At 38.4% G+C, this 27,008-nt stretch overlaps 1 protein-coding gene across 8 annotated transcripts in view; it reads left to right on the forward strand.

Moving 5' to 3' along the window:
- DAAM2 (dishevelled associated activator of morphogenesis 2) overlaps positions 1–27,008 on the forward strand; it is a 232,472-nt gene that overhangs the window by 148,945 nt on the left and 56,519 nt on the right. For all 8 annotated transcript variants that reach the window (XM_088145491.1, XM_088145498.1, XM_088145510.1 and 5 more), the window contains 9 exons: positions 2,116–2,449; positions 11,312–11,422; positions 11,583–11,686; positions 13,347–13,413; positions 17,248–17,365; positions 21,094–21,232; positions 21,544–21,602; positions 21,945–22,129; positions 26,584–26,904. In XM_088145491.1, coding sequence (XP_088001617.1) covers positions 2,116–2,449; positions 11,312–11,422; positions 11,583–11,686; positions 13,347–13,413; positions 17,248–17,365; positions 21,094–21,232; positions 21,544–21,602; positions 21,945–22,129; positions 26,584–26,904 — 1,438 coding nt within the window. The remainder of the gene's footprint in view (positions 1–2,115; positions 2,450–11,311; positions 11,423–11,582; positions 11,687–13,346; positions 13,414–17,247; positions 17,366–21,093; positions 21,233–21,543; positions 21,603–21,944; positions 22,130–26,583; positions 26,905–27,008) is intronic.

The raw sequence follows: 27,008 nt of genomic DNA on the forward strand, positions 1-27,008 counted from the left end.
GTAGCAAGTATCATGATGTTAGGTTTCATGGCTATACATGTTCTTAAATATATATATAGCATTATAATGATACAGGAGAAGATAACACATTGCAAACAGTGGAGTAGAAAGAAATGAAACGCTGAAGGAACAAAGATTATTAAAGTTTCTATTTGTTGTAGAGTATGATACACACTTTCTTGCATAGGGAACTGTTAAATATACTGTTTATGTTTTTATAAGTATTTATAAGAATATGCATGTATATTTTTACACAGAGTTGTAGGGGGCTCACAAGAAGTCACAATAAAAACATTATTTTAAACTATAGAAATAGAAAACACAAAATAGCAGGAGGGGGGAAAAAGTACCTAATGAACATCTTTCAATAGCATATGATAAAAATAGCATATGATAAAAGCAGCAAAGAGGATTACAACTAAAGACCTTCCTAAAAATAGGTCGCCACTAGCTTCTGGAAGATTGTTGGTGAGCAAATGAAATGCGTCTCCCTGAGAAGAATTCTAAAATGTTTATACAACTATCCAAAAATCTCTCTCAGGCAATGTTGGAATTTACAAGAGACTGAGAACTTGCAAGGGTAACCTCGATATACAGGAAGATTCATTTTGGAGAAAGTGGTCTTTCAAACATCATAGTCCTACCTTTTCAGGTTCTGTGCATAACTGCATATGGTGCTTCAGACTTCCCCCTCCCTCCCAAATTGTCCAAGATGTCATAGGATTTCAGCATTCCTGCATGTTATATCTAAGATATAAGAAAAATTTGGGAAATTTTTGAGAGATGGCCATCTTGCACGGTTTGGGCCATTTAAAAAAAAATACTATTTTAATATAATGTGGAAGTGTTAAGAGGGCTGTTTTGGGGGTCAGTAGATTCTCTGACTCTCACAGTATCATTTGACCCCAAGCAGTGCACTCCCAGTGCCTGTCAATGTTGAATGTATTTGAATTGTACCTGGAAACAAATTAGAAGCAAGTACATTTGAATAAATGATGGTGCATTGTTTCTAAGTAGGTATTTTAAGTGACAATAAGTAGTTTTCTGTTATTTTCCCTTGTCTGTACAGTAGGTTACTTAAGACTACCAGTCTGATTTTTTTGAGAGATTTTTCCACTGTATTAGGTACGTAGTTTGAGAAATGCCTATTTTAAATTCTTGAGCTAAATTCATAGATAACTGTTTATATAATTTTCAACACAGTATTCTTTCATGATTCCAATACAGTAGCCATATTTCTAATTGAGATCTCAGTGAGTACTAGCTAGTCTTTAAGAAAGATCTAAATGGAGATTTTCCCCTTGGGCTTGACTGTTGAGAATATAATCATTCTTTGTTTGAAAAGAAACATATTCTATAGAGCATTTTCAGCCAATGGCAACTTTATAGGTTTAATACTCTCATAAATAAGGAAAATGTAACAATATATAGATAGTGGGCAAATAGTATTTTATCTATTTTAGTAGATGATCTGCAGTTTAAACTCAACTTAGTACAAGTCTTTAACTTTCATTTTCTGCTGGCAGACACTAAAATGTTACATAATATATACTGACATTCCTTGATTTTCATGCCTCAGCAAAGAAATACAAAATCAGACAGTTTATTTCCATTATTTGTTTTCATCAGGGATCAATATTTTAACCAAACAGCTGTCTCACAGTGAGGACGGTATGTTAGTTATTTTCTGGCATAGAAAGAGGATGCTTGGATAGGAGAAAATGCAGGCAAAAGGCACATACTGTTAATAAGGTGAAATGACCTTTGGAATAGGACAGCAAACATTTATCCTTGTGGAAATTGTTTTGTTTAGGTCAAGTGAGTGGTTGCTTTTTCAGATTATTTTATTTCAGATCATTTAAATGTATGATGTTGATCCATAATACAATTTATCTTTGTAGCAGAAAACAGAGGACACTGAACAAATTTCATTCCAACATACACATCTGTCTCTAAAAGTGTTTGTTCTGATCCTTGGCTGCATATACTTTAGAGTTTCCCACAGACTTCTGAAGTTAAGAGAAGAGGCAATTTGATTGTTTCATTAATCTGACACCATTTATGCAAAGTGCCTTAATTGTCTTTATTGTCTTTTTCTTTGCTATCTCTGGACAGATTCGTAATAAGATTTATTGAGCTGGATGGCTTGAGCTGTTTGCTAAACTTTTTGAAGAGCATGGACTATGAAACCTCTGAAAGCCGTATACACACATCCGTTATAGGATGCATCAAGGCTCTGATGAACAACTCCCAAGGACGTGCCCATGTTCTAGCCCACCCAGAAAGCATCAATATAATTTCTCAGAGCTTACGGACTGAGAACATCAAAACCAAGATTGCTGTGCTGGAGATCCTTGGGGCTGTTTGCTTAGTGCCAGGAGGTCACAAAAAGGTTTTGCAGGCCATGCTTCATTACCAGGTCTATGCGGCAGAGAGGACAAGATTCCAGGTAAAAATGATGCATTGAACAAGGTGGTCTTTAGAGCTGGTTCTCTGCATAAAGCAGGATGAGCATTATTGTTTTTCTGATCAACTAAAATGAAGCATGCCTACCTGAAAAGTATTCAGGTAATTGATACTGATCAAGCATAGGGTCATATTTGCATTATTGTTTAATAACCCTCCATATCTTAATTTTACTACTCAAGAGAGTCATTTCACCTAGTTTATGAAATCAATAATGTGTGAGTTCCTCACTGTGTTTGTGAGAATTTTGGTCCGGTGTGCTAGAACTTTTCAGAGTATAGCAGGCAGAGGAGCAGCTGTCATAAAATGGCCAATCATGTACCGCCTGTTTTTCAGGGGGAAAAAAAGAAGAAAACTAGTGAAGCTTCTCCCCTCTAGGCACTTTACTCCAATTTACTTTTTATCTTTTCTGAACAGATAGGCAACTATTCACCATTTTTCTCTTTCATAGAATAAAAATAGGGCCAAGAGCATTTTTGTAAATACAAGTGATGCCAGAGGTTTTGCAGCGTACCAGCTTCTAAGTATTTACTGACTGACTGAAATAATCTCAAAAATAATAATAATCAGGCAGGTCAGGGAGCCCATGGTCATCCTGCTGACTGCATTTGTCCTAAAACTTCTCTTAGCAGTAATGTTACTAGCATTACAAAATAAGGAACAAAGGCAGCTTCTCCCAGGTATAAGTATGTGTAGTTCCAATTGCTTAAGGATACTTGGACTGAAATAAGTACCTGAGTACGTAAAGCAAATGTGGATATGAAATAACAGAGCAATTCATAGGATCCCTAGTGGCCTGAATGTTGGACATTGAGCATAACATTCTTAACTTGCTTTGTTTTTGGAAACACCTTCATGATACTGAGAAAACTGAGTCTTAATGTTGTGATTAGAATTCTGCATTCTGGGGTGTGCAATAGTTGGATGCAAAGCGGGAAGGGTACTTTGGATCCAGTGTGGGTGAGCTCTCTGTAGTTGCCAGTGGCTCCTTAAAGAAGCTGTGTCTTTTCCTGGGCTTCCTTATAATCCCAGGAAAATGTACACATTTCAAGAATAAAAAGATAATTATTCTTTTATTTATAGGCCAACTCCAACCTAATAGTCATAATGTCAATAATATACTGTATATAACAGTGTTTCTCAACCTTAGCAACTTTAAGACATGTGGACTTCAACTCCCAGAATTCCCTAGCCAGCATGTTGGCTGGGAAATTCTGAGAGTTGAAGTCCACATATCTTAAAATTGCTAAGGTTGAGAAACACTGAATTAGACTATGCATAATTACTCTGTCACTACTTCCTTAACTCAGGCATCTATTTTCCAAGACTTTATTTAAGGAGCCAGTGACAGATGCAGGAAGTGTGCTCACACCAGATCCAAGCATCCTTCCTACTGCAGATCCAAATACTGAATACCTCTGTTACCAAATACTGGAATACCAAATACTGAATACCAATGTACATATATGTAAAAGTAGCCTCAGAGTCAGGTACTTTGTTTTAGATATGTAGATGTGGGAACTTGCTCCTAGAATGTTGTCTAAATGAACCTTTGAAAACAGTGGAATAAAAAACTAGGACTAGAAACCCATTGTCCTAATATCTCTCTCTCTAACAGTCTAAAACTGAGTAAAAATAACTCAGAAAATAAGTAATTTCTTAATGAATATAGAATAGCATAGTTTTTACAGTATGTATGTGGCTACACTTTTGACAAATTATTTATTGTTTGCAGAATATTTTATGAACCTTTAGGGAATTAACATCCTATCATATGCATGAATGTGCAGAATGTGCAATATATACATTTATTGTGTAAAAGGAGTTAAGGATGAACCTTAGCCCGCTTGTTTTTTAATCCCAGTAAGGACACGGTTCTGTTTTGTTTGTTTTTCTGATGTCTGTGCCTGAATGTCATCCTTTCTTTCTGCAAAGTTTCTTTCAACAGTCCAAAGTTAAACTTGTCCAAGGTAACTTCAAGTCTTCTTTCTCTCTTTGAGTTTGGCATCAGAAGTGCTGATGTTAGCATAACAGATTCACAGTTAAATCTAGCTTGGCTGTTTCTATTATTATGAATATTCATGCATTTATGGTTGTCAGATTTCTGTGATTAAAATCCAGCAGTTATTGCAGGAAAAAACCACTTAGTCATCCCCAAAAGATTGATATGATAGTGCTCTAAATCAATTATCTAAGAATATTTTGAGGTTTGGATTAACTTCTTACCCAAAGTATGGATAGAAGTTTGTGAGGAATTGTATCCCTTGCATACTTTTCTGGATAAGGGGTGAGCTATGAAACATACAGAAATTTTATCAGAAACATACAGAAATTTTATCAGAAACATATAGACATTTTATCAGAAAAATGTCTTCACAACAGTTTTGGTTCAGCTTTAGCAATCATGCCTTATATATATTGTAGAGACAGCATCATTGCTAAGGAATGTACAATTGATACCTCTAATTTTTACTGTGATATTTACAACCAAGGCTATGCAAATATCTGGGAAATCCTTCAACTCCCTGTTGACATTTTAAGAGGAAATGCCTCCTGTCATCTAAGCAATATCATTTAAATTTGCCCAGAGAATGGAATATTCCACAGGGTTTGAAACTTGCTGATTTAAGCTAATTCCAGGCAGTCACCATATGTCTCCCGGCATCTTCCCTTGGATATTACCATTCAGCCTCAAACATCAGCCCTGGTGTTTTACAAGTGGCTATTTGGCACTGACAGCAAAAGTGTTATTAACATTTTTCCTGAATAGTAAAAATTAATGATGAAAAACCCTCTCAGCCAAAATAACAAAGCAGTGAAGACACTGAGTAGAAGGAATTTCTTTTGGCTTTGTTGGTCTCTGAATGAAGAGGAAATTGTGGGTTAGTAATTTGACGGAGGAAACATTTGAAACTCTTTGCCTTCCTGGATGAATAAAGTGAAGATGACGAGAGACTATATACATCCTCCTCCAATATGGTCCATTGGCCAACCATCCCGTTTTTACATATGTATGCAAATTCATGTATATGTACAAGCCAGGCCAGATGCCAGAATGGGGAATTCCGGTCATCTCAGCCCGCCCCACTTGGTCCAGCAGAAGGGGCAGGTTGCAGACCCCACCCGTCAAGGAATTTCGATTGGTGGGGTCTAGGCAGAGAACCTTTTCTGCTGTAGCGCCCGCCCTATGGAACATCTTGCCGCCTGAGGTGTGGTGTGCCCCCTCCCTCATGGCCTTCAGGAAAGAGATCAAATCCTGGCTCTCCCAGAAGGCCTGGGGTCCAGAGGGGGGCCCGCACCTGTGGAGATGGCTGGTGGGGTGAGGGGTTGTCCCCCCCCCCAGCATCTTACAGGGTTTTTAGGGCCAAATTATAGGAGGTTTTTAGGCCATTTTTATATATGTTTTTAAACTATTTATAGATTATGTTCATGTTTGGAGAGTCCTGTGTTTTTTCTTTTTTATTATTGTGAGGCGCCCAGAGTCACCCATTGGGGGAGATGGGCGGCATACAAATTTGAAAATAAATAAATAAAATAAATAAATTATTCATTGATGTGTGGCTTATAAACAACAAATATTTGCAATATTGTTTTCATCAAAGTATTCTTTGAAGAATGATTAGCACAAATCATCCTTCAAAGTCTTAATAATATAGACTGTATTGTCTATTATAGGTTATAATATAGGATAGCTAGCTCAAACAGTCACTCACATACACAAATAGATGGTAACAAAGAGCTCAGCTAATGCTTTTGATTTCAAAAAGCATGTATTATTATTTCCCTATATGTCTGCATACACATAGAAGGACAAGAAGAACTCATTTCCATTGCAAGGGGAAAAATAAGATATTATGAACACCCTCTAGCATGGACTGATATGCTAAAACTAAGACCTACTCTGGGGAAAAAGCCAACAGTTAGTTTGTAAGCCCTGTGATCCTCTGGATAGTAGGCTATCAATTTTTAAAAATAAAATAAACAGGAAATATCTCACTTCAAGGCTGATTGCAGAGCATTAAAAGGATAACAGCACATAGGCTACCCTCCAGAGTTGGGATAGATAATCTCCAGATGTTTTTGAATACAACTCCCATGTTGGCTTGAATTGATGGAAATTGAAATATAAAACATCTGGAGGGTACCATATCGCCTATCCTTGCTCTGCAGTCTCAGCTTTTCAATCTAAATTTAAATGGAATCAAATACGTCATGCTGTTTAGGCACAGTCCAAGAATACTATCCAGAAACAGCAAAAAAACCTCACAGACAACTAGCAATATTGATTTGCTTAACCACTGTTATTGAATAGAGTTGACTGAGATATATAATGCATTAAGTTGTAGCCATGTTTACAAACCACAGTAGCTTGGTTCACACAACGCAGGTACAACCACACCACACCCACAGTGACCTAATGCAGCAAGTGATAATGGGGAGACCAAGTGGAAGAAAAGAATAAATAAATTAAAAAATAAATTGAAGCTGTTCATTTGATTACATCTGACTTAAAAATCTTAAATAGTACTGTATGAACTCTAGATTCTCAGCTTGACTACCACAACCCATTGGGCATCTGAACAGATTTGGTGATCTTATGATTTTGGCTATTTTCAAATTTAAAATAGCAGATGCTATTTGGGAAGCCTCTAAGGTGCTTTGTTTCCAAAGGTCCTCTGTTTACACGGTAATCTGCAAAAGCTTTTGACGACATAGAGCTCTGTGTAAAAGAAAAGATTGAGAACCATTGCTTTTATCTAAATGAGGCAGCAAAATATATTATGGAAGGAAGGATGATGGCTGTAGATACAGGTGAAATACCAAAATCAAATGAGATAATGAGAAATCATCTTGGCAGTTAAGTGAACTTTAAAGTCAGTCTTGTGCTGAGTGTCAAGGCAAGGAGATGCAGTAGGTACAAGAAAAAAACACAGGAAAGGCAACAAGAATGCTTCTACGGTTTCAAACAAAGACTTGTATTTCAAGAACTCAGGATATGTCAGAACAAAAAAAACATGAACCTAATCCTGAGTAGAGGAAAGTATTTTAGGGAGGCGGTCTGCCATTCTTAAGCTGTTAGGTGGCTCTGAAGATTCTGAATTACCTCTGAAGAATTCTGAGGATTGTGAATTAAGACTTAAATTTATTCTAAGAGGTTAAATGAGAAAGTGTGGTTAGTAGTTAAATGTTGAACTAGGTTTAAGGAGGCCCAGATTCAAATCTCCACTTGACCATGAAGCTCACAGAGTGACAATAGGCTGACTTCTACGTCTCCGCTTAACCTATTTTACAGTGTTGTTACATTCAAATGCTACAGTGTTTTGAAAGATAACCTGCAGCCAAACTCTGTTACTAAAATAGAAGATGGAATGGAAATATAGGCTCATTCTGTTAATAGCTAATATCAACCCAATTCATTTCAATTGCAGAGAATGTAATTCCACAACTGGCAACCACAAGATTACTCATAATCTCTTGTCATGATCAATAATCAACTTACTGATCCTGCACAGTTCTTCATAATATTTTAAAGAGTTTTTCAATGCATATTAAATAATTGCTATTTAATATCATACCCACATGCATGTTAATGATACATTTTTAACATTCATACTTAATAATAAATCGACATCCGTCTGGCAAATAGAAAATATGCATAGCTTTCTAACAATTTAAATAAAATAAGTGGTGCAAAAGAGAAGATCTGAACTGCCTTTTCCCTTCTGATGTAATTTCACAAGAATGCATCTGCACTGTAACTTAGGCTGACAAATTAGCAGAAACAGGTCCAGAAACTTAGCTGATTCTAAATAGCTTGTTCAATCAGTTTTAATTACACTGTTTAATTGCAGTGTTTGAAGGAATATTTTCTTCTTTGGGGGGGGGGAAGGAAAAAGAAGAAAATAAGGGAGAACAGGAATGAAGATTTAAAGAATTGGTTGTAGCAAATGGCAAAATATTTAAATTGGTTGATGCCCACTACTTAGTTCAGAGGCAGTTTCAGATGCTAGTGAGCGCACAGCTCTGTCTTGTTCTTGATTACCTGCAGAGGAGTATCAAAATAATTTTCACAATGCATGGAAGAGGCTCAGAGGTGAAAGCTTACAGCTGTGAAAGGTGAAGTGTACTGTGTTTCAAGCGAGGTTAGTTCATTATGGCCAGAACTCAGTTAAATCTTGAAAGGTAACAAGCCAGTGCTTATCTGTTAATTTTGGGGGAAGTAGGTAAATCTTAATCTATTCTTCCAGCACCCAGAAGCATCACTCATTGTGCAGACTTGTTGCTTACAGCCTTTGCTAGGGATCTTTCAGGATGTCTTGGAATTTAAATTTCTCCTTTGGGTTTTTGGAACGTTGGGTGACCTGGTATTGCTTAGTTTTTCTTTTCAGATTTTGTACGCAGTTCTACGCATATACGTAGTTTACCACAGCTCTTTCAATTTGTTTTTGTTTGTTAATTTTCTTCCACTGTGTTTTTGATCTGCATTAACAAAAACCCTACAAAAAAGCAGTTTTGTTGTAAATGCACTTGTGGCTGCATTGTGATTGTTTTATATGCTGCTTTTCAGTATGCTAAAAAAATTGCTCTTTTTCTCTCACTGTCATCTCAGTGCACTCCAGTGTCAAGTATCTATAAGCTTTTGAAAGAATGGAGAGAGATAAATCCAGCAAGTAATAAATATATATGACCGAGAAAGGAATAAACTGAAGTCATAAAGCAAATTTTAATTCCAAGATTTTATAAATTCTAATAGTTAAACTATAATGAAGGTTAAATGGATACAAAACAAGCTTCTGTAACAAGAAGGAAGGGAAATGTGATCATTCCTGGACCTATGGCTCAGGTGCCAGATTTCCTTGTCTGTTTGGCCAGAGTTTCATGAAAGAAGTTTATTGTTACTTGTGGCATACTGTTTAAGGATAAAGATGCATATTGGAAGTGTCTGGTTCAAAAATCACTCCAGTGTATTTGAATATACAGTAAACTATAGCTTAGTATGAAGTTTGTACCTTATACCCTCAGCCTCTCATTTCCATTTTCAACTATAGTTTAGCTTTATAGCCGTACTATAAACTGTGGTTGAGAGCTAGTTTGGTGTAGCAGTTAAGGCACCCGGCTAGAAACTGGGAGATTGTGAGTTCTAGTTCCACCTTAGACCACAAAGCCAGCTGGGTGACCTTAGGCCAGTCAATCTTTCTCAGCCCTAGGAAGAAAGCAGTGGCAAACCACTTCCAAAAACCCTTGCCAAGAAAAATGCAGGGACTTGTTCAGGCAGTCACCAGGAGTCAAAAAAACTAACTTGAAGGTACCAAAAGAAAAAAGGAAAAGATGGTTAATTCTAGGAATGGTTTATTAGATGCATTTTATGTAACATGAGAATGGGTTTAACTTCTTCCCTGGCCCCCTCTACGTATGGCTACGAGAATATTCATAGAACTTAATACTTCCATGTTGATCTAACCACAGCTGTGTGTAACATTTGAATCCTAAGATGTAATTAATGTTAACTACAGTTATTGAAAGGAAGCTTACTTAAACTTTAGTTTGAAGATTGCTTTCACTAACCATAGATAAAATTAGCCACTCTGTATCCTGGCTTGGAGGTCTTGGAAAGCTGTAAGACATTAAATAGGGAAGTGAGACTTCTAAATTCAGTTGCAGCTTTCGCCATCTGTAGATTGAAAAAGATGCTGGAGCCGGATAAAGCTGGCAGAAGGATAAATATGGAAAAGATTTTACTTTATATGCCAGCTACCTAATCTGATCCTTGCAATTGGTACTGACCAAGAATCCTCATTGAAACATTCTAAAAAATAAAAATAAAATCCAACAACAGCAAATTAGAGGAAACCCAAAATACCACATTTATTTCTGTGGAGTTTGTTTGCTTTTACCTAGGTTTTTTTTAAGGCAGTGGTTCCCTTCCAGACATAGTTTATTCTTCTTTTCTTGAATATTGAGGACATGTCATTTGGAAGAAGTTTAATTAATGTTGGATTCTTTGTTATGTAGAACAGGAGTAGAGAACTTGTGACCCAGAGCCACATGCAGCCCTTAAACCCCCTTTTTGTAGCCTTAAATGCCTTTTCCAAAAAGGTAACATTGTGACAGCCATCTCTGCTGTGGAATATTGGCAGGCAATCATCTCTACTATGTCTGTCACTGTTTAACACTTGGAAAAGAATTATTTGCATACCCAATTTTGAGCTTATCCAGCTCTGCCCTGTGAATGATTTGCATTTCCTAGCCATGTGCCATTCATGACAATTCTAGCAAGTCAGCAGAGTAGGGCAGGAGAATTTGTAAACATTATTACCTTCAAACCCCATCAGGTCTAGCCACTACATCTGGTTCAACTACATGTAGAGGAACACAGAATCCCCTACCATAGCCACTTTTTATTGTAGTCCCCACTACTCGTCTTTCTAAGCCAGTCAGTTTCAGCTGAAAGAGGTAGCAATTAAGTATTTAAATCCCAGAACTGTAATAATATAAATTTTCTCTGATCTGATCAAGTCTATCTGCAGCAGGAGTTGGCAGTCTCTTCAGGCATGGACAATCTTTGTGCAATTCTGTACAATGGATCAGGCACATGTGCCTGACATTTTGGCTGTTTTAACTATCACTGAATGCTTTTATACTGCTCTATTAAATTGTAGTGTTTTATGTTCCTTTTTATTAGAAAGCAGACCTTAGATTTAATGAGAAATCTTACAGTTGTAACCTTTTTTCAGTCTTAAGTGATCCTATTTTAGACACCTGTGGCTGACATTTTGTGCTATATGTATTGTGGGGAAAGAACTGTAATTAATTGCATTACCCTGTCACTCCTCTTACTGTACAGTCTCTACTCAATGAGCTAGACCGAAGCATGGGGAGATATCGTGATGAAGTGAACCTCAAAACTGCCATCATGTCCTTTATTAATGCTGTACTAAATGCAGGTACTGGGGAGGTGAGTGTATGTGCTGACTTTCTTTTGCTCTCCATCATACTGAAAATTGCCAGCAGAATTTTGCATGTAATGAATTCTGCTCTAAGTTGTCTAAGCTATATTTTCGTCTCATTTCAGGAATTAAACCTTGAGGGTTTATTTTCTTTTTGTTTTCCTTTAGGACAACTTGGAATTCCGATTGCACCTACGATACGAATTTCTAATGCTGGGTATTCAACCTGTTATTGACAAGCTCAGAGGACATGAAAATGCAACATTGGACAGGTGAAGCTTGCCCAGAGGGAGAAATGTGGGGAGCAAGACTATGTTGTAATGATAAATACAGCATAGTCTTCTAACTTGTAATAGTATTATCCTTAACCTAATATAGGATAACTATCATGGCTGTTTAAACAAAATATATTCCAGATCAGATAATGTAGAAGGTGTGTTCTGGCACCTCACAATTGATACACAACGTAGCTGATGTTTTACCAATATATTGTGCTGCTAGCTGGGGAATTAGTATGGTTTGGATACCAACAGACTCTGTCCTGCTAAATATGGAGGCTTAATAAATGCATGGGATCCCAGTGAATATGTACACTGCATACATGGACATTAAATAATCTGAAGCTCCCTCTTAGAACCAACTATTGCAATGGGTTTTGAGCAGGGTTTCCTTTCAGTTGGCCTGGAAGCTGCAGTTAGTACAGAATACTGTAGTTAGACTATTGAAGGGAGCAACCTACTGTAAACATATTTCAGTGGTTCCAAAACTACTCAGCCTAGTTTAAAGTGCTTGCATAAAGATTGCACTGAGTCTAACTTAACTTAGGACCTGCAGAGCTTTTGGAGTGCCTTCTTACTTGCAAGCTAGCCTATTCCTTATGGTCTATTGCAGTGTCGACCAAACTTGGCCACTTTAAGATGAGTGGACTTCAACTCATGCTGGCTGGGGAATTCTGGGAGTTGAACTCCACTCATCTTAAAGTGGCCAAGTTTGGACAACACTGATCTATTAGGAAAGGCTGCTGTTTTGACAGCACATTTGCCAAAAATTTATAATGGAACCCAAGAAAGTGTGTTCTTAATGCAGATGCTTTGACTATGGAATTACTTACTGGTTCAGTTCTTGTTGGTATCGAGTCTTATAAACCTTTGGTTGCCAGCTGAAACTTTATTTGTTCACCCAGGCTTTTAATTGAATGAATGCTGCTGTGTTTATTGTTGTCCTGGTATAATATTTGATGTTTCAGTCATATTTTATATTCCTACATGATGTTTATTATAGTTATCATGCAAGCTGGAAAATGATTTTATAACAAAAATAAAAGGAACTATATGATTTAAATATATAGGGCCAATTGCCCTTTTTTCCTTTGAAGTCTGTGAAAATATGCGGGAGCTTGCGGGAGACAATATAGGTTGGAAAACAGTAATCTTTACTTCTTCCAACCGGTTTTTTTTAAAAATAAATAAATAAATAAAGAGCTGGAGACTTTAAAAAATGGGGCTGTGAAGAAATTTTGCAAATAATAAGACAGGAAGAATTTAGACCTCCCAACTAACATGTGGTGGTCTTCATTATAGTTCTCTCTGGGAATAAATAAACCTGCATGCTACATATTTAATGTTCCATGCAGTTGCTTATCTCTTGATGCCAACTGTTATTTCTTTTAGTTGTTTCTCAGTTGGTCCTATTCTGTGGTTCAAGCAACAGTTTCAGTTTTTCAAGACATCATCTGCTTTTTGCTTAAATCTAAATATGCAGATTGATCTGGTTTTGTTTTATATTATATTGTGAAAATCATATCTGAATGTAGACTCATCAGTCCATATTGAATTAAAGGCAGCATATCAAGTTTGGGAACTTACATTTCTGTTGAGTTCACGTCATTATGAATAAGATATAGATGATGAAGATGGTTTATTTTTCCTCTAGGCACTTAGATTTCTTCGAGATGGTTCGAAATGAAGACGACTTGGAACTTGCAAAGAGGTTTGAAATGGTGGGTGTTCCCCTAGAAAGATTTTTGCTGCTAAGAAATGTTGACTTGCCTTAACTGCTACTATAAATCCACCTGATTTTTCTGTGGGATAAGGACGTGGTTTTCAAATAGCTAAAGAAAAATGAGATGTACTTTTTCTGATATGTAGAAGAGAAAATATAAAAAAGAATGAAAAAGTGGTAAGTTAACTGGTCACTAAGTTAATTCAGACCATGTCAGCAGTCTGTCATTTAACTGGACTATTATGGCAGTGATGGCTTACGTAAAATGCCTCAATCCAATTGTTGTTCATTTCATGATGTTTCTTAGAAATGTTTATTGGTTGTCGGTAATTTGGTTGTCCGGATTGCATAACATGCTTTGCTCACTTTAGGAGTAAAGGCCACTGAATGGGCTCAGAGTCCTTTTCTGCTACAGTTTTCTTTGCCTCTATTTTATATCTGCCATTTTTATATTGTAAAGTTCTGCTTCTATCTTTGCTCTTGGGCTTTGACCACCTAAAATGGTTTTTTTGTGGGATAAAACATATTCCTACAATTTAGGTGTCTGTACATTTGCTGTTCCAATTTCACACAGCTTTGACTTGATACCCCCAAGTTCTGTCCATTGACATTTTAAGGGGCTTTAGATCTAGTGCTGGATTCAGCACCATGAATCTCAGGGTCCCAGTGGACAGCTCCTCACTCTTTGAAACAAGCACCTGCTCCAGCTTAGCCCTTTAGTAGTCCGCAGTGGAGACCTTTCTTGTTATTTGAAGCCTACAAGATCCAGTCAAGTAGTCAGTATATCAAAGCCACACTACACTGTACTACACTGGAATTGTTCACACAATTGCATTTACTGCTTCTTTCCTAAATAGGCTAGAACATGTCCTTGTTATTTTGGCTAAAGGAATTGAGTAAGGCAAAATAGTAAGAACTATATTCTCAAGCTTCTAGGAGTTTGGCTTCCCAAGCCATTCTAGATTCACAAGTCTCATTCTAGATAACAATGACTTAAGATAATGAGAAATATAAATCAGATCATGCATGAATGTATGTACACCCTACAAATATATGAATATGTTCCCATAAGTACTAGTTCCCATCTACTGTAGTGTTGTAGAAGCCACTTCTCCTTGGTGTCATCTGCCATGTACATTTAAGCACATTTTAATTATATGAATAGATAGACAGATAGACAGATGTAGAGGCAAACAGCATTCAGTGCCCTCTATAATGTGCAGTAAAATGTTAATACATCAAAACAGTAATTTTTTTTCAGAAGCCTACTTAACCTTACAGATTTCTTATTATATCCACAATAGATTGAATTCTTGGTATGTAACAGTCTGTTCTTTTTTAGTATGGATACTTTCCCAAAAATTTGTTCAATTTTTAATAGCAGAGGTAATGTATGCATGCTTAATATTAGAGATGTGAAAAATTTGTTAATCCAGGAGGTCTGTTTTACTCTGGAGTATAGTGAATCTATTTTGTCCACAACACTTCAAGCCACTTTTGGTTTGGAAAATATATTTCCAGTAATCACCAAACCTCTTGTGAAATGGCATGGTCCAGAGGAAAACGGAAAGTTCCATAATTTTCTGGGTCATTCCATTCCCAGATTGATGAATTTGCACATCCCTTCTTAATGTATATTATTGGCTCATTTTAAGTTAGGTAATTCTGACCTTAACAAAAATAATGATAAATTGTGATAGCTTGAAGTAATTACCATGTGATAAGGTACTTTCTTTCCTTCTGGCAATAATCTGGTAGATGTGAATGGATCCACCATTAAGTAGGCATTCCACTGTTCAACCAAACTGAGCAGCGTTTTAACTGGTATGGATCTTGTAATGGACAAACTCTCCAATAACTGAACTGAGTTTCAAAAGTGTTCCAAAACATTATTTTCTGTTTGAAAGATAGCATCTTATTCTCATATGCAGACATCACATGGTTCTGTGAATGCAAGGCACAGGTTTCAGTTTCCCATTTCTTGATGATTATAGATGTTGACAGTTTGTTTTCCACTAACTAATATACAGTCAGGTCCAGAAATATTGGGACATCGACACAATTCTAACATCTTTGGCTCTATACACCACCACAATGGATTTGGAATGAAACAAACACAATGTGCCTTAACTGCAGACTGTCAGCTTTAATTTGAGGGTATGTACATCCAACTCAGGTGAATGGTGTAGGAATTACAACAGTTTGCATATGTTGCACTTGTTAAGGGACCAAAAGTAATGGGACAATTGGCTTCTCAGATGTTCCATGGCCAGGTGTGTGATATTCCCTCAGTACCCCAATTACAATGTGCAGATAAAAGGCCCAGAGTTCATTTCAAGTGTGCTATTTGCATTTGGAATCTGTTGCTGTCATCTCTCAAGATGAGATCCAAAGAGCTGTCACTATCAGTGAAGCAAGCCATCATTAGGCTGAAGAAACAAAACAAACCCATCAGAGAGATAGCAAGAACATTAGGCATGGCCAAAACAACTGTTTGGAACATTCTCAAAAAGAAGGAACGCACCGGTGAGCTCAGCAACACCAAAAGACCCGGGAGACAACGGAAAACAACTGTGGTGGATGACCGAAGAATCCTTTCCCTGGTGAAGAAAACACCCTTCACAACAGTTGGCCAGATCAAGAACACTCTCCAGGAGATAGGTGTATGTGTGTCAAAGTCAACAATCAAAAGAATTTTGTGAATACAGAGTGAATATAGAGTGAATACAGAGGGTTCACCACAAGATGTAAACCACTGGTGAGCCTCAAAAACAGGAAGGCCAGATTAGAGTTTGCCAAACAACATCTAAAAAAGCCTTCACAGTTCTGGAACAACATCCTATGGACAGATGAGACCAAGATCAATTTGTACCAGAGTGATGGGAAGAGAAGAGTATGGAGAAGGAAAGGAACTGCTCATGATCCTAAGCATATCACCTCATCAGTGAAGCATGGTGGTGGTAGTGTCATGGCATGGGCATGTATGGCTGCCAATGGAACTGGTTCTCTTGTATTTATTGATGATGTGACTGCTGACAAAAGCAGCAGGATGAATTCTGCAGTGTTTCGGGCAATATTATCTGCTCACATTCAGCCAAATGCTGCAGAACTCATTGGACGGCGCTTCACAGTACAGATGGACAATGACCCAAAGCATACTGCAAAAGCAACCAAAGAGTTTTTGAAGGGACAGAAGTGGAATGTTATGCAATGGCCAAGTCAATCACCTGACCTGAATCCCATTGAGCATGCATTTCACTTGCTGAAGACAAAACTGAAGGGAAAATGCCCCAAGAACAAGCAGGAACTGAAGACAGTTGCAGTAGAGGCCTGGCAGAGCATCACCAGGGATGAAACCCAGCGTCTGGTGATGTCTATGCGTTCCAGGCTTCAGGCTGTGATTGACTGCAACAGATTTGCAACCAAGTATTAAAAAGGGAAAGTTTGATTTATGATTATTATTCTGTCCCATTACTTTTGGTCCCTTAACAAGAGGAGGGCACATATGCAAACTGTTGTAATTCCTACACCGTTCACCTGAGTTGGATGTACATACCCTCAAATTAAAGCTGACAGTCTGTAGTTAACGCACATTGTGTTTGTTTCATTCCAAATCCATTGTGGTGGTGTATAGAGCCAAAGATGTTAGAATTGTGTCGATGTCCCAATATTTCTGGACCTGACTGTAATTTCACCTACCTTTGTTCACCTTTTTACACTCTGAAGTTTAGGTGTTGTATGATTTGGCTATTTTGTCTAAATATGTCTCATATAATGCTTTTATTATTAATTTTTATTTGCCTTTCTTGTCATTCTCTTTATTCTGCTGTAGGTACATATTGACACAAAGAGCGCCTCGCAGATGTTTGAGTTGATCAAGAAGAGGTTGAAGCACACAGATGCTTACCCATATTTACTGTCTGTACTCCAGCACTGCTTACAAATGCCTTGTGAGTATATTATTTCTTCTCACAACTAAAGGAAAAATTCTGTGATATGTAAGAAGAAGATTAGCTGGAGTGTGGCTTGCTTTTTTTTTTTTCTTTCTTAAGCTAGCAGCTCTCCAGTTCCTTGTCATAAGAATATATTTCAGGTTTGTCTAAATCCTAAAATGAAGCTGATCTGCACAGATTCAAGAGATATTCAAATATAGCAGAGCTTCTCTGAAATGGCAAAAGCTGAATCTAAACCTGAAGCTTCATTAAATTTCTTTAATGATTTGGATATTAGTTAAGACACAAAAAAGCAGACACTGTATCTTCTTTAGCTGTCCCTGTAAGAGAGGGAGAAGAGTGGGAAAGCTAGGTGTAGTGGAGACTTAGGTCCGAAGAGAGCGGAGGGATATATTTTTAGCAAGGTTCCCCAAATATAGTGCTTTGGGGAAAGGAATGTAAATTAATATATTACAAAACTATTCTGGTATTAACTGCTGTGTATTAGTTTTCTTTCCCAAAAGCAGGTTTGGTAGAATCTGTGAGCCTTGGGAGAATTATATGTAATTTAAATAGAGATACATAAACAAGGGGAAAATCCACATTCCCATAGTCTGCTCAGAATTGTCCTCCAGTTTTTTATTATCATGCCATAAGAGCAACCAAAATCTTTAGACTTCCTTGGGTGAAGTTTGTCTTTTGTCTAAGTAGAAAAAATAATTGGTTTTTATAATATAATGGAACAATAAGCAGCATTTTCAGACCTGGAAAAATAGACCAACTTATTAAAATATGGGTGAAGAATATTCCTTCAATAAAATAATCTTGTCTTTTACATTTCCTTTTCCTGATCATTAGGGCTGGATGCAAGGCATTCTGATATCTCATTATTGCCAAAACAATCATAGTGGGTGCTTTGGTGTGCATTTTAGATAGAAAGACACTTAAGCTTACACAATGAAATGTATGCAAAATTAATCATAATAAAAGGTTTTATAATAAATCAACATATCCTATCTTTAGTATGCAGTAACTGTGCATACTGATGTAATATGATTCTCCCTTCTCAGGTCCTATGGATAGAACCCACAATCTCTTATTTCAGAGATCTAGAAGAAAATGTTTCAGATACAAGTTGATTAGTGGCTTGAAAGTAGATACTAGTACCTTCCAGCTGTATCCAAAAAAGGAAAGAAAGATATGACTGTTGCTCTTTTTCAGCATTGGAAAGTAATTTTGATCTTCTGGGAAGCTGATTGCCCATATACTCTGACCATACAGTATGAGTTACCTCTGAGACTCACCATTTCCATACAACTAAAAGGAAGGCACAAATATGAATAGTTCCATACAACTAAAAGGAAGGCTCACTACAGAGTTCTTGCCTGCAGACAGCTGGCTTTCCCACAGCATGTTTTCCTGTTTCCACTTAAGATCCCCCAAACATGAAGCAGCCACTTCTTGCTTAACAAGCAATAAAAGGAGAAAAGTTGGATGAAGTCCATCTGGAAATAAAGTCCATCTTGATTAAATTATTAGATTTTCTTTTTCTTTTTCTTTTTTAAGAAACAAGAAAGAACGTTTGTGTTCAGGGTCTGGGATACAGGTTCCACCTTTAATTAACACAGAATCATAATGAAAAACAAAATACTGGCCAGATGAACACTCTTGTTATACTATGGGAAATTCATAGAAAATACTTCATTTTATTGGCACCTCATGGGAACTGATAAGTAAAAGGTTCTCAGGCCCTAATTGGAAAATCAAATTAGCGATTTCTCTGAAGCATATTGTACAAATTTGGGACTATTAAACTATTTAATAATCTAGCAACGACCACATATAATTTGTTTTCATTAAAAGCTAGCCATTGATTTCTGTAGGATCATATTTAACTGAAGGTGCTAAGAGCAAACATATGGTTACTGACCTTTTGCAGCTCCCTTCAAAGCTTGGGCTTTCATATTGAACACAAATGCAGAGTGGGGCTGTTTATTCTGGGTCTACTAGCTCCACTCTTTTACCTCCCATGTTTGTGTGTCTGAAGGCTGAACAGTTACATATTTAGCCGATTGTGTTAGATGCCTTCATATTGGGAGTTCTGCATGCTAGGGGTATTTTATCCTGTAGTATGTACACTCACCCAAAGCACAGCTGTATGGATAGAATCCATGGTGGCCCAGCTGTAGGAATAGTGATATTGGGCTTAGCACCTGTAGTAAAAGTTGAATTTGCAGATGTTGTAAAAAAGGGCTACTTAGCTGTTTCCTTCTGTGCTGCTTTTCCTCTATGGAGTAATCCTTCCATCTAGCTGTCCACTGCTACGTCAGAAGTAAGGAATCTGGTGCTAGATCTCACGCTTTGGACTTCAGCTATCAGCCTAAGCTAGGATAATCAACGGCATGAGATGATGAATTTCAAAACATCTACAAGGAATCAAAACATCTTCCCTAACTTAATATAAATCTCTCCAGATTGTTTTCAATCTGAAATTGAAAATGCATAATGATATTGGCAAGCAGAGGCTGCAAGTGTAACAGCATCTCTGTGGTTTAATTAACAATTTCTCTGTAGTTTAATTAACAATTAATTAACAGTTAAACCACAAAGATGCCAAAGCACACCTAACTAAACTGCTCACAAAAATAGTTGGGGGTGGGTGGGAGATATGCTAGCCTTGCCAGAGTTCAGGTGAAGGTAGATTGGATGGATATCAAAAATTGCTTTAAGGCACAGTGAAAATGGCAACTTGAAGGTGTTACTTGATCTTATTTGGTCACTGAGGGACTATTCCAAATATTCAAGCCTGTGATCCATAATCCTGGGGCTAAGAAGAGAAGTGTGCAATAGTTTATTTTTAATTTTAAAAAGGACTTACACAAGAGGGAATGGTTAGCAGGCTTTGTGTTTCATGTCTGAGATTCTTTCCCTGTTGTTTCCCTTCTTTCAACTTTTCAGTTAAATTCCTTGGGTATGTAAAAGCCCACTTTCTGTAAAGTGGGACTTATTGGCCACATTGATACTCATGCTTTGGGATAACTTGAATATCTTTCTGTAAAATTTCCTTTGGAAGTCATAAAAAAAGGCATAGCAGGTAAAAAGTAGAAAGTCTTTTATTTATATTTAAGTATTATTTTTTATTTTACATTTCCTCTGGGAAAATCAAGTTTTCCAGTCATTTATCTTCAGAACAATCCTATGAGATAAGGTTAAGGTGCAAAAGAATGACTGATCCAAAGTCACTTGATGAGTTTATAATCAAGTGAGGACAAATCCTAGGTTTCTCTCAAGTCCAGTTCCAAATCTTGAACCACACTGTTGATTGTGATGGTCACATCACAGTGATAGGTTTAAAAAAAAAACCCAAAAATTAAGAAAGTGGAAGAATTTAGGATTTATCTATACAGATAGTCCTCATTTAGCAACTGCCTCATTTAGCAACTGCCTCATTTAGCAACCATTTGCAGTTACAACAGTGAGGAAAATGTAACTTTGCAACCAATCCTCGCATTTACGACTTTTGCAGGTCTGTAAAGCAAAGGAATGCTGACGTAAGATCATAAGCACAGTTCCTGTTTCACTTACTGACCACTTCACTTAATGACCAAGTTGCTAGTCCCAATTGTGGTTGCTAAACAAGGACTACCTGTAAATATATTTTCAGATGTGTTCATTCATAATCAAAGAAATTGCTTTCAGTATCCTGTGACTAGAGCCCTAATTTTTCTTACTGGTTGTAATTGCAGATAAAAGAAATGGAGGAACTTTTCATCAGTGGCAACTTTTAGACAGGATACTGCAGCAAATTGTTCTTCAGGATGAACGAGGGGATGATCCAGATGTATCTCCTTTGGAAAACTTTAATGTCAAGAACATCATTAAGATGTAAGAAGTATGAAAACTGGCACTAGTTCTTATTAATGCAATATGTTTAAGATAAGGACCCTTTCGTATATAATGTTTCATCTATATAGAGATAAAATTAGTCAAAACAATGTCTACATTTTGTCCAGTAAAATTTGCATTATCAGTAGCATTTTGCAACAGAAGGTTAATTTCACCTAAAAGGCTAACAGCAGTAACAAGAATCTTATTAGAAAGCTTATTATGTTATTAGACATGTTCCTATTCTAGCAATATTCGTATTTAAATTCTTTGGAATGGATTTCGGGTGATCTGCCTTTATCTCCATTCAGGTTGGTAAATGAAAATGAAGTGAAACAATGGCGAGATCAAGCAGAGAAATTCCGGAAAGGTATGTGGTCATTTCAGAGCTGAAGAAATGGAATTTAGGCATGTATCTTCAGGAAGTGTAGAAAAAGACAACGCTCAGGGAACGTGTAGTCTTCTGTTTCCAATTTATGGATGGTAAAGAGCAGCTGATTGTCTTTGAGCATTAGTATGCTCTTCCTATTTCAAGTGCCTCTCTCATTTAAAATAAACTTGCTGATTTTCAGTCTATAAAGGTTTTTTTATATATCTATATTAATCCGCCATCCATAATTTTAATGAAACTCTTTTCTCCTCCTGCCACTTTATAGTTTAGGTTCTCTGGATTTATTTTGAGATCATTTAGTTTTCCCTCTACTGTTTGTAGAACATGTTGAACTGATGAGCAGGCTAGAGAAGAAAGAAAGGGAATGTGACATAAAGACCCAAGAGAAAGATGAAATGATGAAGACACTGAATAAAATGAAGGACAAGCTGCAAAGAGAATCTCTGGAGCTTCGCCAAACTCGGGATCAAATGAGTGACCTCATCACTCAGCTGAATGAATTTTCGGTAGGATATGGGCCTTTTTCTTCTCTTTCCGTAGTCCCTAAACAGAAATATAGGGCTTGAAGTTTTCTGTGGAGAAGGCAAAGTATATGGAATCAATGCTTATACAGCCAGTGTTTTCAGTTCATTCTTTTTCATTGCTTCCATTTTATTTCATTCTCTAGGGATGAGTGCATCATAGTATATCATAATGTTTTAATTAGTAGAAAGTGTCTACAATATTTTCAGTCTATTGGCTGAAAGATGATTATACTTATCTCCTCCTTATCTCCAGACTATTTTAGTGGCAAGTAAAGACAAAAGTAGTGATACTAAAATACACTGAAGTTCATTATGGCAGTCACATTTTCCACATGGCATAATATTATATTATATTTGTTTTTATTTATTCAATTTTAATGCTGTCTGGCTCCAACTGACTCTGGGTGGCTTATAAAATAAAGAACAATAGAAAAAACAATAAGTAAATAGAAAAATTAATCCAAAAAGAATTGGAAGATAGTTACAATATTCCAATCCAGAGAACATATCAGTCCAGACAACATCTCAACCCAGGGGTTCCAATCCACCCTGCTCCAATGGCTTGGAGAACAGCCAGGTTTTCAAGGCTTTCCAGAATGTTTTAATGAAACTGTTTTCATTAAAAGAGTGGGAGTCATCCAGATCTCGGGGGGACCTCATTCCAGAGGGCAAGTGCCACTACAGAGAAGGTGCACTATCTAAGTCTTGAACAATGTTACTGTGAGGGGACCTGGAGTATGCTCACTTGGTCAGATTGTACCAGATGAGCAGAAACCATGGGAGATAAGCGCTTGCTCAGATAACTGGACCCTATACCATTTATGCTTCCATTATCGCTCCACTGCCAAAGAAGTTCCCTATCAACAACCTCAGCGACTACAGACCAGTGGCACTCCTATCATCATGAAGTGCTTTGAAAAGGTGATAACCAGCACCTTGAATCGCATCCAGCAGCACACTGGCAAACCAGTGCAGTTTGCAAAGCAGAGTTGTCACACGAATATGTTGTGGCAAGATGTAATGGTATGTGGGAATGACGTTGAGTGGTGAGGGGAAGAGATGCTGCCTAGGGAATGATCAGATAAAAGGGGGAGGAGCCTGCACTGAATAACGGGCACAGAAAGAAACTCAGAAAGGATCCACCCTAACTTATCAGCCTGTAAAAGGAGATGGCAGGAGATCTGTACTTTCAGACTTGCAAGATTCTGTTAATGTAGCCTTACAATAAATAGAATTAGCTCATCTTGTTGTATTTCCTGTCTGGTCTACTTGGGAGGCTGACACAAACCCCTCACTGTTCATGCCACTGTATTCTGGAATGGTTGGAGCTTCTGAGTGGTCTTTAAGGGTAGCCCCATGTAGAGTACATTGCAATAGTCAAGCCATGAGGTGACAAGGACATGAGTGGCTGTCTGGAGGGCTGCCCAATCCAGGGGGCAGCACAACTGACACAACAGATGGAGCTGTGGAAAGGCCCTCTGAGCCACAGCTGCTACCTGATTTTCAAGCAGGAGCTTTGAGTCCAAGAAATGCACCCCCCCAGGTCATGCACCATTCCTGAATGAGAAAATGCAACCCCATCCAAGAGTAAAGATGGAAAATCCCCAGAAAATCCCATCAGAGACAGCCACTTGGTCCTTTTAGGATTGAGCTTGAGTTGCTTTCTACTCATCCAGGCCTGCACAGCCTCCAGGCACTGGGACAGGCTTTGACAGCCTCACTTGGCTGGTCTGGGGTTGAAAGATATACTGTAATTAAGTATCATCAGCATACTGATAATACCAGACTCCAAACCAGTGGATGTCCTCATCCGATGATATAATGTTGATGTGAAACAAAAGGGGAGAGAGCGTCAAGCCCTGTGGCACCCCATAAAGGAGGGGTCAAGAGAGCAACCTCTCCCCCTAACACCAATTGAAATCTGTGAAGGAAGGAAGAGAACCAGCATAATACAGTCCCCCCAATTCCCAGCCCCTGGAGTCAGTCTAGAAGGATACTGTCAGCAGTATCAATTCACCACCCCAATCCCAGCATTGCCGCAGGTCATCAACAAGCATGACCAAGGCTGTCTCTGTACTGAATTCTGGTCTGAACCCCAAATGGAGCAGGTCTAAATAATCCATTTCTTCGAACATCCTCTGAAGCTGCAGCCTGACCACCTTCTCAACAACCTTCCCTAAACAGTGAAGGTTGAAGACAGAACAATAGTCATCTAAAATAGTTGGGTCCAGGGAAAGTCTTTAGAGAAGGGTGTGGACCATAGCTTCATTCAAGGCTGCTGACACCACTACATGGACTCTGGGGTGTTACCTCCCTGAACACCTTAATGAGCCAGTAAGGACGTGTGTCCAGCAAACAGGTGGCTGAACTAACAGTGCAGAAAAGCCTGAGGACTTCCTCAAGTATGGGGTTTTTACCAAGATCTTTAATCGGTCTTTATCCCAGTCCACTATTCCATCCTGTCTGAAGGCTTCCATTATCGTTCCGCTGCCAAAGAAGTTCCCTATCAACAACCTCAGCGACTACAGACCAGTGGCACTCACTTCTATCATCATGAAGTGCTTTAAAAAATTGGTTTGTAGGCACATCATTTCCTGCCTTCCATATACATTTGATAAACATCAGTTTGCATATAGAACTAACAGATCCCCAGAGGACGCTATAGCCATCACTCTCCACACTGCTCTGACGAATCTGGAACAGCAGGGTACCTATGTGAGGATGCTTTTTGTAGACTTTAGTTCTGCATTCAACACAATGCTTCCACATAGACTAGTGTCTAAACTTATGGATCTTGGGCTTTCATATTCAATCTGTTCTTGGATTTTGGACTTCCTATCTGGCCACTCCCAGAGAGTTAGATTAGGCAACTATATCTCCTCAGCTCTTACTCTCAACACTGGCTCACCACAGGGCTGCGTGTTGAGTCCCTTACTTTACACCAGGGGTCCTCAAACTTTTTAAACGGGGCCAGTTCACAGACCCTCAGAATGTTGGGGGGCCGGACTATAGTTTGAAAAAAACATGAGAGGAGGAGAGCCGCCGGACCCGGCATACCTGTCATGTAGAATACTCTGGCTCTGCGATCTCCCTCCTCGTGCATCACCTGCAGCTCCCGACACAGCCCCGACACTTCCGTTTCTGACAGACAGCAGCGGTGGCCAATCAGGCGGGCGGGCTGGATAAATGACTCTGGCGGGCCGTATCCAGCCTGTGGGCTGTAGTTTGAGAACCTCTGCTTTACACTCTTTACACATATGACTGCATCCCCACTCACTTCAGCAATATTATTATTAAATTTGCAGATGATACAACAGTGGTGGGGTTTATCTCCGAGGGGGATGAGTCTGCCTACCGGGATGAGGTGGACTGGCTGCTTTCGTGGTGCGGAGACAATAATTTGGCCCTTAATATCAGTAAGACCAAGGAGCTTATAATGGACTATAGAAGGAATAGATTAGATGTCCAGACCCTGGTTATCAATGGAGACCAAGTGGAGCGGGTGGCCAGTTTTAAGTTTCTGGGTGTTACCATAAAGGAGGACCTGACCTGGGGCCCTCATATTGCAGCATTGTTTAAGAGGGCCCAGCAGAAATTATACTACCTGAGACTTCTCAGGAAACACCAACTGAATGAAAAACTGCTGGTGACCTTCTACCGCTGTACCATTGAGAGCATTTTAACCTACTGCACCTGTGTATGGTTTGCTAACTGCACAGTGGCAGATAGGAAAGCGCTCCAGAGGGTTGCCACCACTGCCCAGAAGATCATTGGTTGCCTTCTCCCCTCTTTGGAAGAACTTTATAGTTCCCACTGCCTTAAGAAGGCTCAAAACATTCTTAAGGATCCATCTCACCCTGGACATTCTTTTTTTGAACTATTACCATCTGGCAGATGGTACAGGATAATAAAAACAGGGACACATAGGCTGAAAAATAGCTTTTATCCCAGAGCTGCAACTATATTGAACTCTACTGTATAGTGCAATATTAATGTAACATCAGGGGTTGTGCAGTGGTGAATAGAATGTGAAGGATGTGTTGTATGAGGTACAATGACAATAAAGTTTAAAACAACAAGAAGTATCCCTGACTCAAACTCATCCCAGATCATGTCACCAGACTCTGCTCCTAGCATTTTGGCTGGACCTGCCCATCTGGAATCCAACTCAGTGTGAATCAGAGCATGTTTATCCACAAAATATCCAAAATACTCCTCCCATCCCTACCTGGCAGGGACTGGATTGCCCTAAAAAGGGACGGCTATCAGTAGTTGCAAAAAGGGTGGATAAATATTGACATTTTGCCACCCTTATCGCCCTGAGGTAATCTTTAATACGGACTTTTAGGATGTTTGGTGAGGGCTATTATATTTTTGGTACTCTGTTAAAAACTAATATTTCTTTACTGATTGCTCCAAAACATTTTTTGTTTCAGCAAGGGAACAATAGTACATTCCCACTCCCTCCTCAACTACCACCTGGTGGACCATTTGCTTTGTCCTCTTCTCTACGATCATCAGAGATTTTGCCACCACCTCCACCACCTCTTCCTTTCTCCAGCTGTCCTCCTCCAGCTCCACCACCACCTCCAGGTGGACCTCCACCCCCACCTGGAGCACCTCCATTCTTCAATGTCAGTATGCCTCCAGTTTCTTCCACCACCACTTTTAGCAACAGTGAGGTTAGTCTAAAGAAAAAGTCAATCCCACAGCCATCTCATCCACTGAAATCCTTCAACTGGGCCAAACTGACCGAGGTAAGGTTCAAGAGCACTATTTTTGTTTATCTTGCTATTGACTGAAATGTAGGAGAAGATTGGAATGTTGAAGATTATGCTAAAGTAGTTATGTCACAAGACTC

This window comes from Python bivittatus, unplaced genomic scaffold (genome assembly GCF_059951505.1).
Source record: "Python bivittatus isolate LINGU-HERP-01145 unplaced genomic scaffold, Pbiv_v1 ctg000020_np1212, whole genome shotgun sequence".
NCBI classification, from domain to species: Eukaryota; Metazoa; Chordata; class Lepidosauria; order Squamata; family Pythonidae; genus Python; species Python bivittatus.